The 12,681-nt window shown below is 46.8% G+C and overlaps 5 protein-coding genes across 5 annotated transcripts; 2 read left to right on the top strand and 3 right to left on the bottom strand.

The window, feature by feature from the left end:
- Nucleotides 1-564: 564 nt before the first annotated feature.
- On the top strand, nt 565-1,578 carry NUU61_000686 (uncharacterized protein; the record flags this gene model as incomplete). The annotated part of the gene is made up of 1 exon (XM_056651269.1): nt 565-1,578. The coding sequence occupies one exon, from the start codon at nt 565-567 to the stop codon at nt 1,576-1,578; it is 1,014 nt and encodes a 337-aa protein (XP_056516119.1).
- A 317-nt stretch (nt 1,579-1,895) lies between these two features.
- On the bottom strand, nt 1,896-2,783 carry NUU61_000685 (fumarylacetoacetate hydrolase family protein; the record flags this gene model as incomplete). Its single annotated transcript, XM_056651268.1, has 3 exons — nt 1,896-2,323; nt 2,407-2,618; nt 2,671-2,783. 3 exons carry the CDS (start codon nt 2,781-2,783, stop codon nt 1,896-1,898), a joined length of 753 nt encoding a protein of 250 aa, XP_056516118.1.
- A 1,438-nt stretch (nt 2,784-4,221) lies between these two features.
- On the top strand, nt 4,222-5,800 carry NUU61_000684 (glycosyltransferase; the record flags this gene model as incomplete). The annotated part of the gene is made up of 3 exons (XM_056651267.1): nt 4,222-4,751; nt 4,842-5,459; nt 5,524-5,800. 3 exons carry the CDS (start codon nt 4,222-4,224, stop codon nt 5,798-5,800), a joined length of 1,425 nt encoding a protein of 474 aa, XP_056516117.1.
- A 174-nt stretch (nt 5,801-5,974) lies between these two features.
- Nucleotides 5,975-6,449, bottom strand: NUU61_000683 (uncharacterized protein; the record flags this gene model as incomplete). Its single annotated transcript, XM_056651266.1, has 2 exons — nt 5,975-6,229; nt 6,402-6,449. The coding sequence occupies 2 exons, from the start codon at nt 6,447-6,449 to the stop codon at nt 5,975-5,977; spliced, it is 303 nt and encodes a 100-aa protein (XP_056516116.1).
- A 4,346-nt stretch (nt 6,450-10,795) lies between these two features.
- On the bottom strand, nt 10,796-12,503 carry NUU61_000682 (glycosyl hydrolase family 79 C-terminal domain-containing protein; the record flags this gene model as incomplete). The annotated part of the gene is made up of 3 exons (XM_056651265.1): nt 10,796-11,559; nt 11,627-11,745; nt 11,815-12,503. 3 exons carry the CDS (start codon nt 12,501-12,503, stop codon nt 10,796-10,798), a joined length of 1,572 nt encoding a protein of 523 aa, XP_056516115.1.
- Nucleotides 12,504-12,681: the final 178 nt, after the last annotated feature.

The raw sequence follows: 12,681 nt of genomic DNA, 5'->3' as shown, positions 1-12,681 counted from the left end.
GGCTTTCTGTGTTTCCTACGCATTTCCGCTCGCAGTGGTTTGGGTAATTGGACTGGGCTCTTGAGATTACCTTGGCGTCTCGTCAGTAATCGATGCCCTACCATTGCTTGGCCACTGTTATGGTTTCCTATGTTTCCTGCACTTACGGAGATGTGACATGCTCTTGCGCGTTCTGTTGCTGCGACGGTTTTCTTTTTCCTTTTCTTTTTTTTTCCTGCATTCCCCTCCGTCTTCGTCTCTGTATCTAGCTCGCTCTGGTTGGTTAAGGATGCCGCTGTTACCGTACTTAATCCAATAGATCGGGCCAAAATATGACTTGTTCTCAGGATACGCTTTGATAAAGTATGCTTAGATGGACGAAACCGCCTCAGGAATAAGGCACGATTCTGGTTCATTCACTTCCCTTCTGAGAGCCGCCTCACCGGTCCATCTTCTGTCAATACACTCCATCCCCCTGACTGATGGTCTCTTCATTCTTCATTCTTCATCCCACTGACCTCCTATTGCGATGCATCTCTAGCCATTTCGATCCTTCCCATTCGAGTCATTGCTGGAACGACTTTGATGATGGCACCCACCACTCCTACCAAGCCTGCCAGCTCTAAGGAGCCCACTACTTTGTTGTGGGCATACGAGCTCCAACGAGAGAACAAGATCCTGGCCCAGCACTTGGATAATGCCAACGAGCAACTTGAGGCAGGCCACGACCTCTCGCGGGTGCTGCACGAGCATATCCTCACTCTATCCAACATCATCGACTCGATCGACAGTACTCTGGATAATGGATCCCAGAGCGGTTCAACTGAACAGAAGAAGTCGCCCGGTCATCTGAAGCGATCTTACAGCCCTTTCCACGGGTATACCCAGGCTCTGGAACGCGAGAACAGCGACATCAGCGCATGCATCGCCCATTTGGAAAGCCTGCATGATTCTCATCAGCCCTTGCCGGGGCCGGCCATGATCACTCCTCCTTCCTCGGCTGGCTCCAAGAACAATTCGTCTGGTCATAAGAGCAAGCGTGTCAGAAACTCCAAACTACCTCGGCCTTCAGGCAATAAGACTACTCTCACCCAGACCCCTCGTGTTGCCGCACCACCTACACCCACTCCCAAGAGAGCCAAAACCATTGACCAGTCCCTCAACACCGACACAGCCCAACCTCAGTCCCCTGGCACCGCAAAGATCCTGGAACACACTTTATTGGGGGTTCTGAAACAAAACGGCCGCACTTTGCAAGAGTACTTCGAAGCGGCTATTTCTGTCCGGGACAGAAGTCTTCGTTCCAAGCAAGGATCTGACACCGCCTTGATCAAGGTCTTTATTGCTGGCTGTGAGAAACGCGTCCACCGACTGCGGCTTAAGCATTCCCTTCGCAAGGACGGTTGGACTTGGCCGTGGCTCACCCAGCACGTCAATTGGCTGCTCATGGAGGAGGACTATCTTGAGAAGCAGGAGTTTGCGCTGGTTCATCAGTTTGAGGATGGGTCTGTTTTGTGGCCGGATGGGTCACGTCGTCATCGCTTTATTGCGTTGCCTCCTATCACCGAGGAGGATTTTACATCAACTGATGGGAAATAGTTGGTAGGGGGGTTGGAATAGGGACCTGTGACGATGATGATGACAACGGTTTTGATGTGTATGTTTGTATGAGATTATGACTTTCATTATGTTTCTCTACGATGATCTCTGGTCCGTCACACTGTGTTCAGTAGCATATGCCCTCCACAGCTCTATTGCTGAGAGTAACAGTTCTTCAGTGGTGACTCGAAGAGAGATATGGTCGTATGCTACGAAGAATATTGCCTCGGGGATTTAACGTAGGTAGAACGCCCTAATAGTGGTATATGCAATTTGAAATTTCTATACCCGTTATATATACACCAAGACCCCCAAATCTAAGTCTCCTTAAACTCATACCTCCCCTCACGATCCTTAACCTCAACCTCGATTCTCCCTTCCTCAATCTCCTTTCCACCAACCTCAATCGACGCCTTCATTACATCCCCAGCCTTGACCTCACCCACACCCTTCGGCGTCCCCGTGAGCACAATATCCCCCTGCTCCAGAGTCATTACGCGCGAGATCTGAGCCAGCTGCTGCGGGATACGGTAGAGCATCAAGCTCGTGGAATCGGCCTGGCGCTCAGCCTGGCCGACACGAAGACGCAGAAACGCCTCGTGCGGGTCGGGGATGCGCGACTTGGCGATTTCCCGGGAGATGGGCAGAAAGGTGTCGAAGCCCTTGGCGATGGACCAGGGCAGGCCCTTTTTCTTGGCTTCGTCCTGGACATTGCGGGCTGTCATATCGATGGCGAGGATGTAGCCTATTACAAGATGAGTGTGAGTTAGTTCAAGCCTGAAGCTTTTTCCGACCCCCTTGGTCAAAGTGCATGGGGTGGAATCTCACTATGGATGGCATCCAGCGCCCCCTTGTGATCTTGCGGATCCAGATCCCGTAGCGTCTTCCCTATCACTAGACCCAATTCCACTTCATAGTGCAGGCTGACGCCTTTGGGGCGGAGGACCGGACCGGCGCCGGGGAGGAGAATCGAGGACGCGGGCTTGAGGAAGAAGAACGGCTGTTTTGGTGTGGTATTGTTCAGCTCAGTGATGTGATCACTGTGGCCATCGATGCATCTCAACTGTTAGCATATTGCGACGAGAGACACACTCAAGCCAGCCCGCTGTCGCGAACTTCGGAGGGGGAAAATGGAAGAGGCCAACGTACGCATAATTGCGGCCGATGCACATAATCTTGCGGCAGTTGGCCCGGATAGACGCCATGGTGAAAGACTAGGGAATCGGAGGCGCGAGAGATGGCGAAGGGAGGAGGCAATTGCGCAAAGCACAAGGGCGAGTGCGACTTAAAGGTGGTCGGGAGTGCTCCGATTTGCGATGCGGAGAACTCGTCCCCCTCCCCGGCTGCCCGCACCGACCGCGTCTGTTTTTACCCGCGCGAGACTGCCTCAGGACTCACTCTCATTGGCAATTAGCCCTTGGGCAGCTTAGCCTATTTTGACCATTATTTTACGAATTTGCAATGCCCTCCTCAAGGGAAATTGACACGACGGCGCACTAGGGCATCGGCCCAGTGGCCCGAGATTCGGACGGTGATCCGAGTCCTGGTGTGTCTATACCCTCTGATCGGATGAACACAATACTACCAAGAAAACCAGAAGCACTCATACAGCCATCTGCTTAGGATCAAGGTTAAATAGATAGAGTGACGCTAGGGTCATCTTTGGAGGGTTGCGAAGTGTGCTGGCTATGGGGTAATGAAAATGGAGGAAATGGGTATCATCCATTCAAAGTAGCTACCATGTTGGTCTGCAGGCCATGTTGGCTCAGTGGGATATACCATTGAGGGCACCGTATGACACATTATATCATGCTTATCTTTGTTTTTGCAAAAAACTTAAGTCTTCCCACCCCCGAAAGTCCCGCATTCGATTCCCCCAGACGACTACTATACTACCTATCTAAAAGCCTGTCGATACTTGCAATGTTCCCTATAAAACTCGACGATTTTAATGATAAATTTATTTAAAGATATTATCTATTCCTATTAAGAAGTTCGAGTTTAAGATTTTATATTTTGTTCGAAATTTGGAGTCAATTATATACTTCATGTATGAGCATGCTTGAGCAATGAAAACCGAGGATGGACGATGAAGAGGACGAATTTCCTCGGGCAGAGGAAAGGAGGAAGAGGGGAATTTCCATAACTGGAAGAGAGGTCTTAAGACATCGGAGTCTATCTAAAATGGAAGGCGTATATCTGATCGATGCCACGCCTTTTCAACTTTGCTATTTTCTCCTTCATCGGGTGGAGAAGAGTGATGCACCTGAGCTGGAGAATATTGGGATTGAACCGAGCTGCGTGGGTAATATTGGATATAACGTGGAGTATTTCCAACATCTACTATGGGATGAGAGGTTCTTTTTTGGTCTTTCAATGCTTTTTCTATATGGTGATATCCTTGTATATAGCATTGCTTGCTCTGTTAGCAACGGTGTGACGGTGCACGCAGCAATAATACCAAGCCCACCTATAGGGTATAATGTTGCCCCCATGTGAGGATGGAGTAAGATACTTGAGTAACCCAGTCCGATTGCGATGTTACGTCGGTGGGTTCGTGCGAAGTTCATTAAATAGCGATACTCCGAAGTCAGGTTTCCGCGCGAATATAAGTGTCCAACAAATTTTATCAACTCCTTGACAATGTCATCTCCAGAACAGGATATCGTGTTCTTCACAAATAGCGAACATGGCCAGTCCAACGTGGCGCTCGCTGTCGCCGGGGAGTTTTTGCGCCGCGGCGAGTTTCGCGTACACATCGCCTCGTTCAGTGCATTGGCGCCTCGAGTACAGTCCTTGAACGAAAACACTAACTACAGCTCGTCTGCAATATTCCACACAATCCCAGGCCCATCTTTAGCAGATATCGTCCTCCGTGATAATGTCGATTTATGCCACAAACCTGGGCTTCTTGGGGCCATAGATGGTTTTCGGAAAATGAACACGTCTATCCTGGCATATAAGCCTTCGGAATATATCCAAAACTATCGAAAATGTCTCGAGATTTTACAAGAACTTCGGCCAGATGTGGTTGTTGTGGATCCAGTTTTCCACATTGCCCTGGATGCATGTCGTGTATTCCACGCCCACACGGTTATCCTTTGGCCTGTTCCTGTCAAGGACGTCGTCATCACAATTCAACCGAATGCTGGTATCTTTTGGAAATTTCCAATGTATGCACCTAATGAGAAAATTATAAAAATTATATCTCTGGCTGGAACATGAATAATCTATAAAGCTAATCCTAATGTTTGTTTCTGCAGGACCGGCTCCGGATATCCTTTCCCTATACCGTGGACTCTCATTCCAGCGAACATCTTCCTGATGTTCCGCCTGATCCTCGACCTGGGCCTTGGAAAACCCCTACGTGAACTATTAAGATTCCGAAAAGAAGCCGACATCCAGCATCCGTTCCCACTCACACAGCCATACCAAAAAGATTACCTACACCTAACCCCGGCATTCCCAAAGATGGACTTTCCGCTATACATCCCCGACAACGTCATAAGCTGTGGCCCGATCCTTCGAGAATGTCCATCTTTTTCAACGTCAGATCCCTCCTTGAGCGCCTGGCTGAATAAACCAACTATTCTTATTAGTCTGGGATCACACTTCCAGGCAACGGAGAGCGGTGCGGTGGAAATGACAACTGGCCTTGGGCAAGTCTTCGAGAAATATCCCGCAATGCAGATCTTATGGAAGTTGCGATATAACTGGGAATCTTCGGCCAAGCTTCGAAGTCTGTTAGGGCCTCTCGTCGATGCAGGCACCTTGAGAGTCGTGGAATGGCTGGAGCCAAATATAATTTCGGTTTTGAACAGCGGTCATATCGTTGCTTTTGTTCATCATGGAGGAGCGAACTCTTTCTTTGAAGCATGCAAGTATGTTATATTTCTCTGATATTGGCCACTCGGAATTGTTTGAAACATACTGACCGGACTCTAGAGCGGGTGTTCCGCAAGTTGTCCTACCTCAATGGCTTGACACTTACGACTGCGCTGCACGAGTCGAGTGGCTGGGTATAGGGCTTTATGGCAGCCGTTCTATGGCGCCGAGCCTTAATGCCGTCGAGTTCTCTGAGACTCTGCTCACGATTATACAGAAGGAGGAAATTCGAGCCAAAGCAAGGAAAATAGCAGATCTATGTGCGACCACAGAAGGGCGTGTGTTGGCTCATGATCGAATCGTGCAATATGCCCAGCGCAACAGGCATGAAGATTGAGTTAAGGAAAAGCCGAATTATGTATTTGTCTGTCGAATGACATTTAACGCGTAGATTGTGTTAAACCCTTAACCAATGCCCAAAAACCATGAAGATAAAAATTTAAAACAACACACATTCAACCCAAAACTCCAATCAAACCAAACAACGCGAGAACATGGAGCGCAATTCATGCTACTGTAATTCCTTCAAGACCCGCTGCACGTCGTCTCGCGCTCGACTTAGCGCATCGTCCACCATCCCATTGGCATGTCGCGCCTTGACTTCGTAGTGCAGCTCAACAAGCTCCTTCGCGCGACGAAGGTCTTCGTCTTTCGTCAATTGGTCGCCGTCGTTAGTGGTTGCAGTCGAGGTCTCACCCGACGTTCGGCGTTCTAACCCCGAGACGGTATTGTGCGTGTTGACCAGGGCAAGGGCCTCATTATGGCCCTATAAAGGAATATTAGTATGTCTCAACTCTCGTCGAAGGAGTCCCATGGTCTTTCTTATGTCATGTCAATCCTTCTCTTGTTCCTTGATCTTCATCAGGATGTGGGTCCATAGCCCCAGCATCGGATGTGATTTAGAGACGGGGCGGGGGGAGTGGATCTCAGGCACATACACAGACTCGGAGGGAGGTGATATCGGATAGAATCTCTGCTACTTGCATGGTGGGATTGTTGCTCTGAGTGTTTGGCGGTTTACAAACAAAGGGATGGGAAGACGGCAGGTTGCGATGACGCATGTTAAGGCCGGGAGACTTCTTGGCGAATTAGAGACAAAAAGTGGACGTGAACTTGTTTTATATTCGGACCTTATATTTCCTTTCAAGCTGCTGGGTTTCTCATAACTCATAAAATAAACATGTAGACCACTTGACCGTCCCTTCTCACGCTCCAAACCCAAGTATTCCTCGTGCTGGCTGGAGGTTGCCTTTTCCAAGTCGACCTCGCCTTCAGTGACGGAATCAGCTCGCTCCCCCGGGTTCGGCACTTTGGACAACCCGATCTTGTACCGCGGCAGCGAGAACAAGTCATCTGCGCTGTCCATGCTGCGGCCCTTGCACACTGGGAATGTGACAAAGACCCAGTCCGTCGCGCAAAAGGTGAATTCCGAGAACAGCGCAAAAGGCCCCCATGAATGCCTTATCACTGTCATGTGCGGGAAGCCGCGGGTGATTCCGAAGTTGAGCAGGTTCTGATACACAAAAGCGACGGTCACCACGGTGCCTCGGATGGGCTTTGAGCAACCTATGCTGCAGCTGAGGGCTCGGGGGAGGTGGAGAGGACGTGTGAGAAGCCATAGTCCGGATGGCTTGCAGTGAGGGTCGCGATAAGGTAGCTAAATGTCCGTTGGCTCGAGTATTCAATTAGGGGGGCCAAATAGGCTGGACCGCGACAGATTCAACGACTTGGCAGCATCAGACACGTTTGGAGGTGATAGAGATATTGATAGGCGAAGGATCGATTTATACTAAGATTCGAGCGACTGTTCGATGTTCTTGTAGAGTTTCCGATCGGCGCGCAGCTTTGGTCGTATAGAGGTCACACCCGCCGACGATGTGGCAGTCGGCCGTATTGAAACTTAAGGAACTAGTGACATTCTCAAATTCAGGAAAGGGAAGAAACCGTATAGAGATGGATTAAGCACTCAAACTCCAACTCGGATGATGATTGCGACCGGCGTAAGCCATGAGGTCAAGATGGTGGGCGCGTAGTAGGTGATAAGAGTTGCCGCCGCTCATGTTAAAAAACGTCTCGATGACTGTCACGAATAGCAGCAGTTTTCGAATCGCCGGATCGGTGATGCTGGAGCGCATGAGCGACTTGAACGCCTCAAGACCGCTTTAGCTTCCGCTACTAGCTGTCATTTTTGATTTCAACTCTGTGTACTCGCGGGCGAAGTAGTCGTTGCTCTCATCTAGGCTTCAATCTTAATGAAGGGAGCAGAGAAAAGTGGTGGGAGTTTCTGTATCCCTGGTATTAACGGAGAGTAGAGAAAAACGACAAATTCCCAGGAATTTGTGTAAAAAGACAACGAAGATTTGAGGCTAGGGACCGATAGGATATTAAAGCTGCGGAGGCATTTAGCGCTTTTTGAGTCGTCTACTAGAGGAACAAAGAGAAGAGGTCGAGTATCGGGGTGAAGGAGAAAGGCTTTAGGGTAGTAGTAAATTCGACTTTAAACCCTTACTTAATTTTGTCTTGTTTATGATATCTTATAATTTATTTGATATATAAATTGCTATTTTACTATAATTGCTATTATTTTGCTGATACTTTTTATCTCTATTTTTGTTTATTTTTGTTTATTTATGTTCTAACCCTTTTTCTAATTATCTATAAGTTATTATTCCTATCTCCATTTTATTGGTTATATTAATATTCTTTATTGGTCCCGAATCTTTTACTATGTTATCAAATCTATCAATATGCCTAGTGAATAGGGTTAGTCGTTCTGGGTTCTTTCCTAGGTATTCACGGCTTTGCTTCTATACGATATATCGGCCAATACCGCTACACTATAGTCCCTGTGTCCCTTATCCCCCGCCCTATTCGTATATACACCCCCTCTGCGTACTATCACCCTATCCACAGACCTTCTATGTATTTCTATCCAGCGCACCTCTAGGCGTGAGATTAAGAATTGCTTTCCAATAAAGAAATAGCTATTTTGATTGTCGGGTTATATCTCGAGAGCATATCGAGTTAAGCCTCTGTGCTGAAACGCGAGCGAGTTAGAACCTCTGCTAATATTAAAAGAATTCTTAGGGTTGATATTCTGCTAGTATTTCTCCACCGTTTTCTTGATCGTCTTCGGCGTAGCAGAGTAGTTTTCTCTCCTCTCCTCTCTATAGATAATTAATTTCTTCTCCACGATTCTCTTCTTCTTTAGTTTCGCTCTCTCTAGTTGATGGTCTGGCTTTATAGATATTATCAAAAGAATAGCGGCTAGTCGAAAACTGGATTTTGATCTAGTTAGTCTCACGCTAGAGGTCGACCCTAGTGGTCAGCACTTTCTATTAACTATGAACTTCAAAAAAAAACTTCCTCGAAGACTTGGTCTTTACTTATAACTAAGCAGAGGAAATTCGTGTCTACGAGGATCGCGTTAAATAGTGAGTCTTACACGATTTTCTGTAGTACAAAGAAGCTAACGTTGTCTCGGTTTGAAAAGGTTTCGGGATTTCTTTAAGAGCCAAAATATAAAATTCCAATCCATACAGGCCCCTCTTATCAAGTTTATTCTTAGATATTACTGATATTTATTGCTTTTCAGACCGTGTACATCTGCGATTATGAATCGACGTATAGATGCCAGATTTATTAGTGGACGGCTCGAAGCGAAATACCTCTACAAAAGCCTTCTGCATTCCCGAAGAGGAAGAGAGCGAAGAGGATGTGTTTACGGCCTCGCTTAGCGAAGACAGCGAAGATGAAGTCTCGATAGGCTCGCTCAGCGACGAAGTTGGCGTTGTTCATAGTAAGCACTTGGGCACGTCGGGTTTTATTAAAGTTCTACTGTAGCAGGATGATCGTTAATTATCGGACAACGGCAGGTTTATTGAAGTTGAGCTGGCTATTTTGGTTTAAATGCTTAGCGAGCTTATGCGACTGGAGCGCGAGGGCTGCAAAATCTAATAAGGCCGAATAGGAAGCTAGAGTATTAACTAGGAGAGCAAAACTAGGGAAATAGAAATATAAAAGAAATTAATTATCTATAAAGTTCTAGATTGAATGACTCGTTTACTATAGCCTAGCCATCTTTTGACTACGGCTTTAATTTCTCTGTTCCTTTTGATCTACCTATCTTCTTTTATTAGTTATATTAATATTTTTTATTCGTTCTAAATCCTTTGCTATCTTTTATTATTACTTTTACTCTAGATTAGAGCTAAAGATATCGCGAAAGCCTCCAGGATTATTTTCAGCCACTTAGCCATTGTCACCAGCTTAATCACAAGCGATCCAAATATCAGAGCTCAATATACTCCTTGCACCAGAAGTGTCTCGCTAATCAATATTAAGCCAGTATGATAATCTCACACGATATCTTAGGAGTATATTCGATAAGTCCCAATTAATATATCTAATATGTATCCTTCCGATTGCCTCTTGTGCCTTCTGGAAGGACCATCAACATGAATTTCTAGCCCTTATAAGCCTTGCAGAGATATTCTTTCTATCCCTGCGACTGGATCTGGTGTTGAGCGTCTATTCAAATCTGCTCGTGATATTTGCCACTACCGTCGAGGCTCATTAAATGCTACAACGATCCAAGATCTTATGATATTTATGTGTACCACAAAAATTTAATATCGAAAAGAAAGAGCTTACATTTATAAATCAGTTTCTAATAAAGGAAGAGAATAAAGCAAAAAACGAAGAGAAGGATACTCCAACCTCTTATACTCTTAATCCGATCAGTGATAATAAAGAGGATAATTTAGTATCGGTTCAAAACCAGCTTGCAACTAAGTGACCTCTAACAAAGGGCAAAGTGTACTACACCTACTACTTCTAAGTGTAAGAGGGAAGGGGCCTAATAGGGACCAAGTCCGAAGATAATGATACTATTCTTCCTTTACCTACTACCTCTCGTGAAGAAGCAAACATTCAACAGTGGATATTAGGAAGAATTCGAAAGCGCTCTAGACTCTTGGAGGGATACGAAGTTAGCTAGCAGTAGTGTAATAGTCAGAGACAATCCAAAATAAAACATTCAAATCTAATCTTTTAATATACACTCCGTCTTCCGCTGTAGTATCTATAATGTGTACTTAATACCTGAACTTAAAAGCTGAAACCGCATAAAATATGCAAGTTACAGGCTTTGCTACTTTTGCCTCTAAATAAATATTTCTGCCAAGATTGAAGAAAGAAGGAGTTACAAAATCAAAGGACATAGCGTCAAATAAAGGAGAAAGGAATCACAAAGTTGGAAGACTGAGTATCAAATAAAGGAGGACAGACTCATGGTAAAACACCTGCTATTGTGTAAGTACACGATGTGAGCCTATAGGTCAACAATGACAGCTTCGGTGTCCCGCACGGGGACTGTGATGACACCGTTGTCCACAGTCAGGCTTTCCTGCTGCTGCCCTGTAACAAGACCCCAGCCATTGTTCATCTTATAGCTGAACTCTTCCCCGGCCCAGCTGACACTTTCTATCTTGCCACCCTGGTCATAACCGCGTGCAAATACTCCATAACCCGAAGTCATGCGCCGGAGCGAGGCCCGCTTCACCCCATTGCCCACCTGCAACTCTACTTTGGTGGTGCCACGGTTAGGATTGGTCGACTTATCAAACACTCTCAGGTTGACGAGCGCGATGCGTCTTGGCTTATTGGATTCCAAATTGTACAAACCGTACGCGCTGAAATAGTCGTTGTTGTTCACATTCAGCTCAACAACTTTGCCGAGGTCGTCGTCTTTCCCGACAAAGTCCGCAATGAATGGAGCCGCGGGGAAGACACCCTGAACGACCGGTTGTTTGAAATGCTTGTTAGGCGCCTCGGGAACCCAATATGAGTGGGTCGATGAAGGGTTTTGTGTATTGCACACGCGCTGAATGCCGATCGCCATCGCTTGGAGGTGAAATGCAACTGCCCAGATGGCGGCACCAAACCCGCCGGCCCACTCTACAGGAGGAACACCGAGAGCGTTGGCGTTCTCAGATATCACAAGGGGAACGGAAGAGTCGTAGGAGCGGATGAAATCAGCGTTGATCTTGTAAGATTGGAGATTGTTCTTGATGGCAGTAGCGTTCATGAGCTCCTCTGGTAAGGGAATGACGTTAGGAACTGTAACCTGGAGAATAGGTGGGGGAAGTAATAAGACACTTACGCTGCAACAGATTGGTGCCGTTGTACACATGATGATCCTTATACCCATGGACACCGTAGCTATGAACGGAGGCAAATTTGATTTGGCTATTGTGGTCGAATCTCTCCATGACTCCCGCACTACGTATTCCATTAGTACTTTCATCTTGCGCATTGCCGTTTGGAAAAAAACAAATAATAATAACTCACAGGTTGAAGTCAGGGTTGTCCATACTTTCCCAGGCAATCTCTGCCACCTGGAAAATCCGAGCCGCATCGCCGGTGAGGGATAAGTTCTTCGTGATGCTTGCCTCGAGACCCAAGGCATCCTTCACGTACGCATCCATGTGGTTGTCTGGGTACAGAAACCAGTTAGGCTCATTTCCGAGGGCAATTGCTGACACTGGACCCTTGCCACGGGCCTTCATGGATGCACTGATATAGCCGACGCTGTTGTCCATATCCATCTCCACAGCCATAGGAGCCTGGAGGATGAGCGTAACGTTTTGAAATCGCTTATACGTGTCAAAGTGGCTCGGTCCAACGTGGAAAATATCCAAGTTCCCCTTGGAACATTGCGGGCCCGAGTCGCAGTAAGTTTTATTATGCTGGTTCGGATTGTAGACAAGACCATCACCGCTGGTCCCACCGACCCGAAAGGGAAGAGGCAAGCTCATACGATTGCCAACAGCACCCACTACTGTTTCGGAAAAGTCGTTGTTGTAAGCCTCCCAAAAACCCGACTCTGCGCCGAAGCTGAAGAAATCGGCGGGGACAGCGAAGGCGCCATCTGGAGTTGTTTCGGGGACAGAGAGAGGAATGTGGCCCATCCGCCCGGCACTTTGAACGGCCTGGACTAGTAGAGAGACAAAGAGAGAATTGGCGAGAACAGGAGTCATCTTGAAATCGTGGAAAGAGAGATGGTGTCTGATTTCAACAGTTCACGATAGGGATGCTAAGGGTATTTTAAATATTGGGACTGTGATTAAGTTGTGACTAAGTTGTCACTGACTCTATACATAGCGGTTTTAGACCCCACTCCTATCTTTTCTTGAGAAAATTCAACAGTGTCGAAGA

This window comes from Penicillium alfredii, assembly GCF_028826965.1.
Source record: "Penicillium alfredii strain IBT 34128 chromosome Unknown utg000001l_segment0_segment0, whole genome shotgun sequence".
NCBI classification, from domain to species: Eukaryota; Fungi; Ascomycota; class Eurotiomycetes; order Eurotiales; family Aspergillaceae; genus Penicillium; species Penicillium alfredii.
The sequence above is the reverse complement of the archived record's forward strand: the minus strand, read 5'-3'. Positions and strand labels throughout refer to the sequence as shown.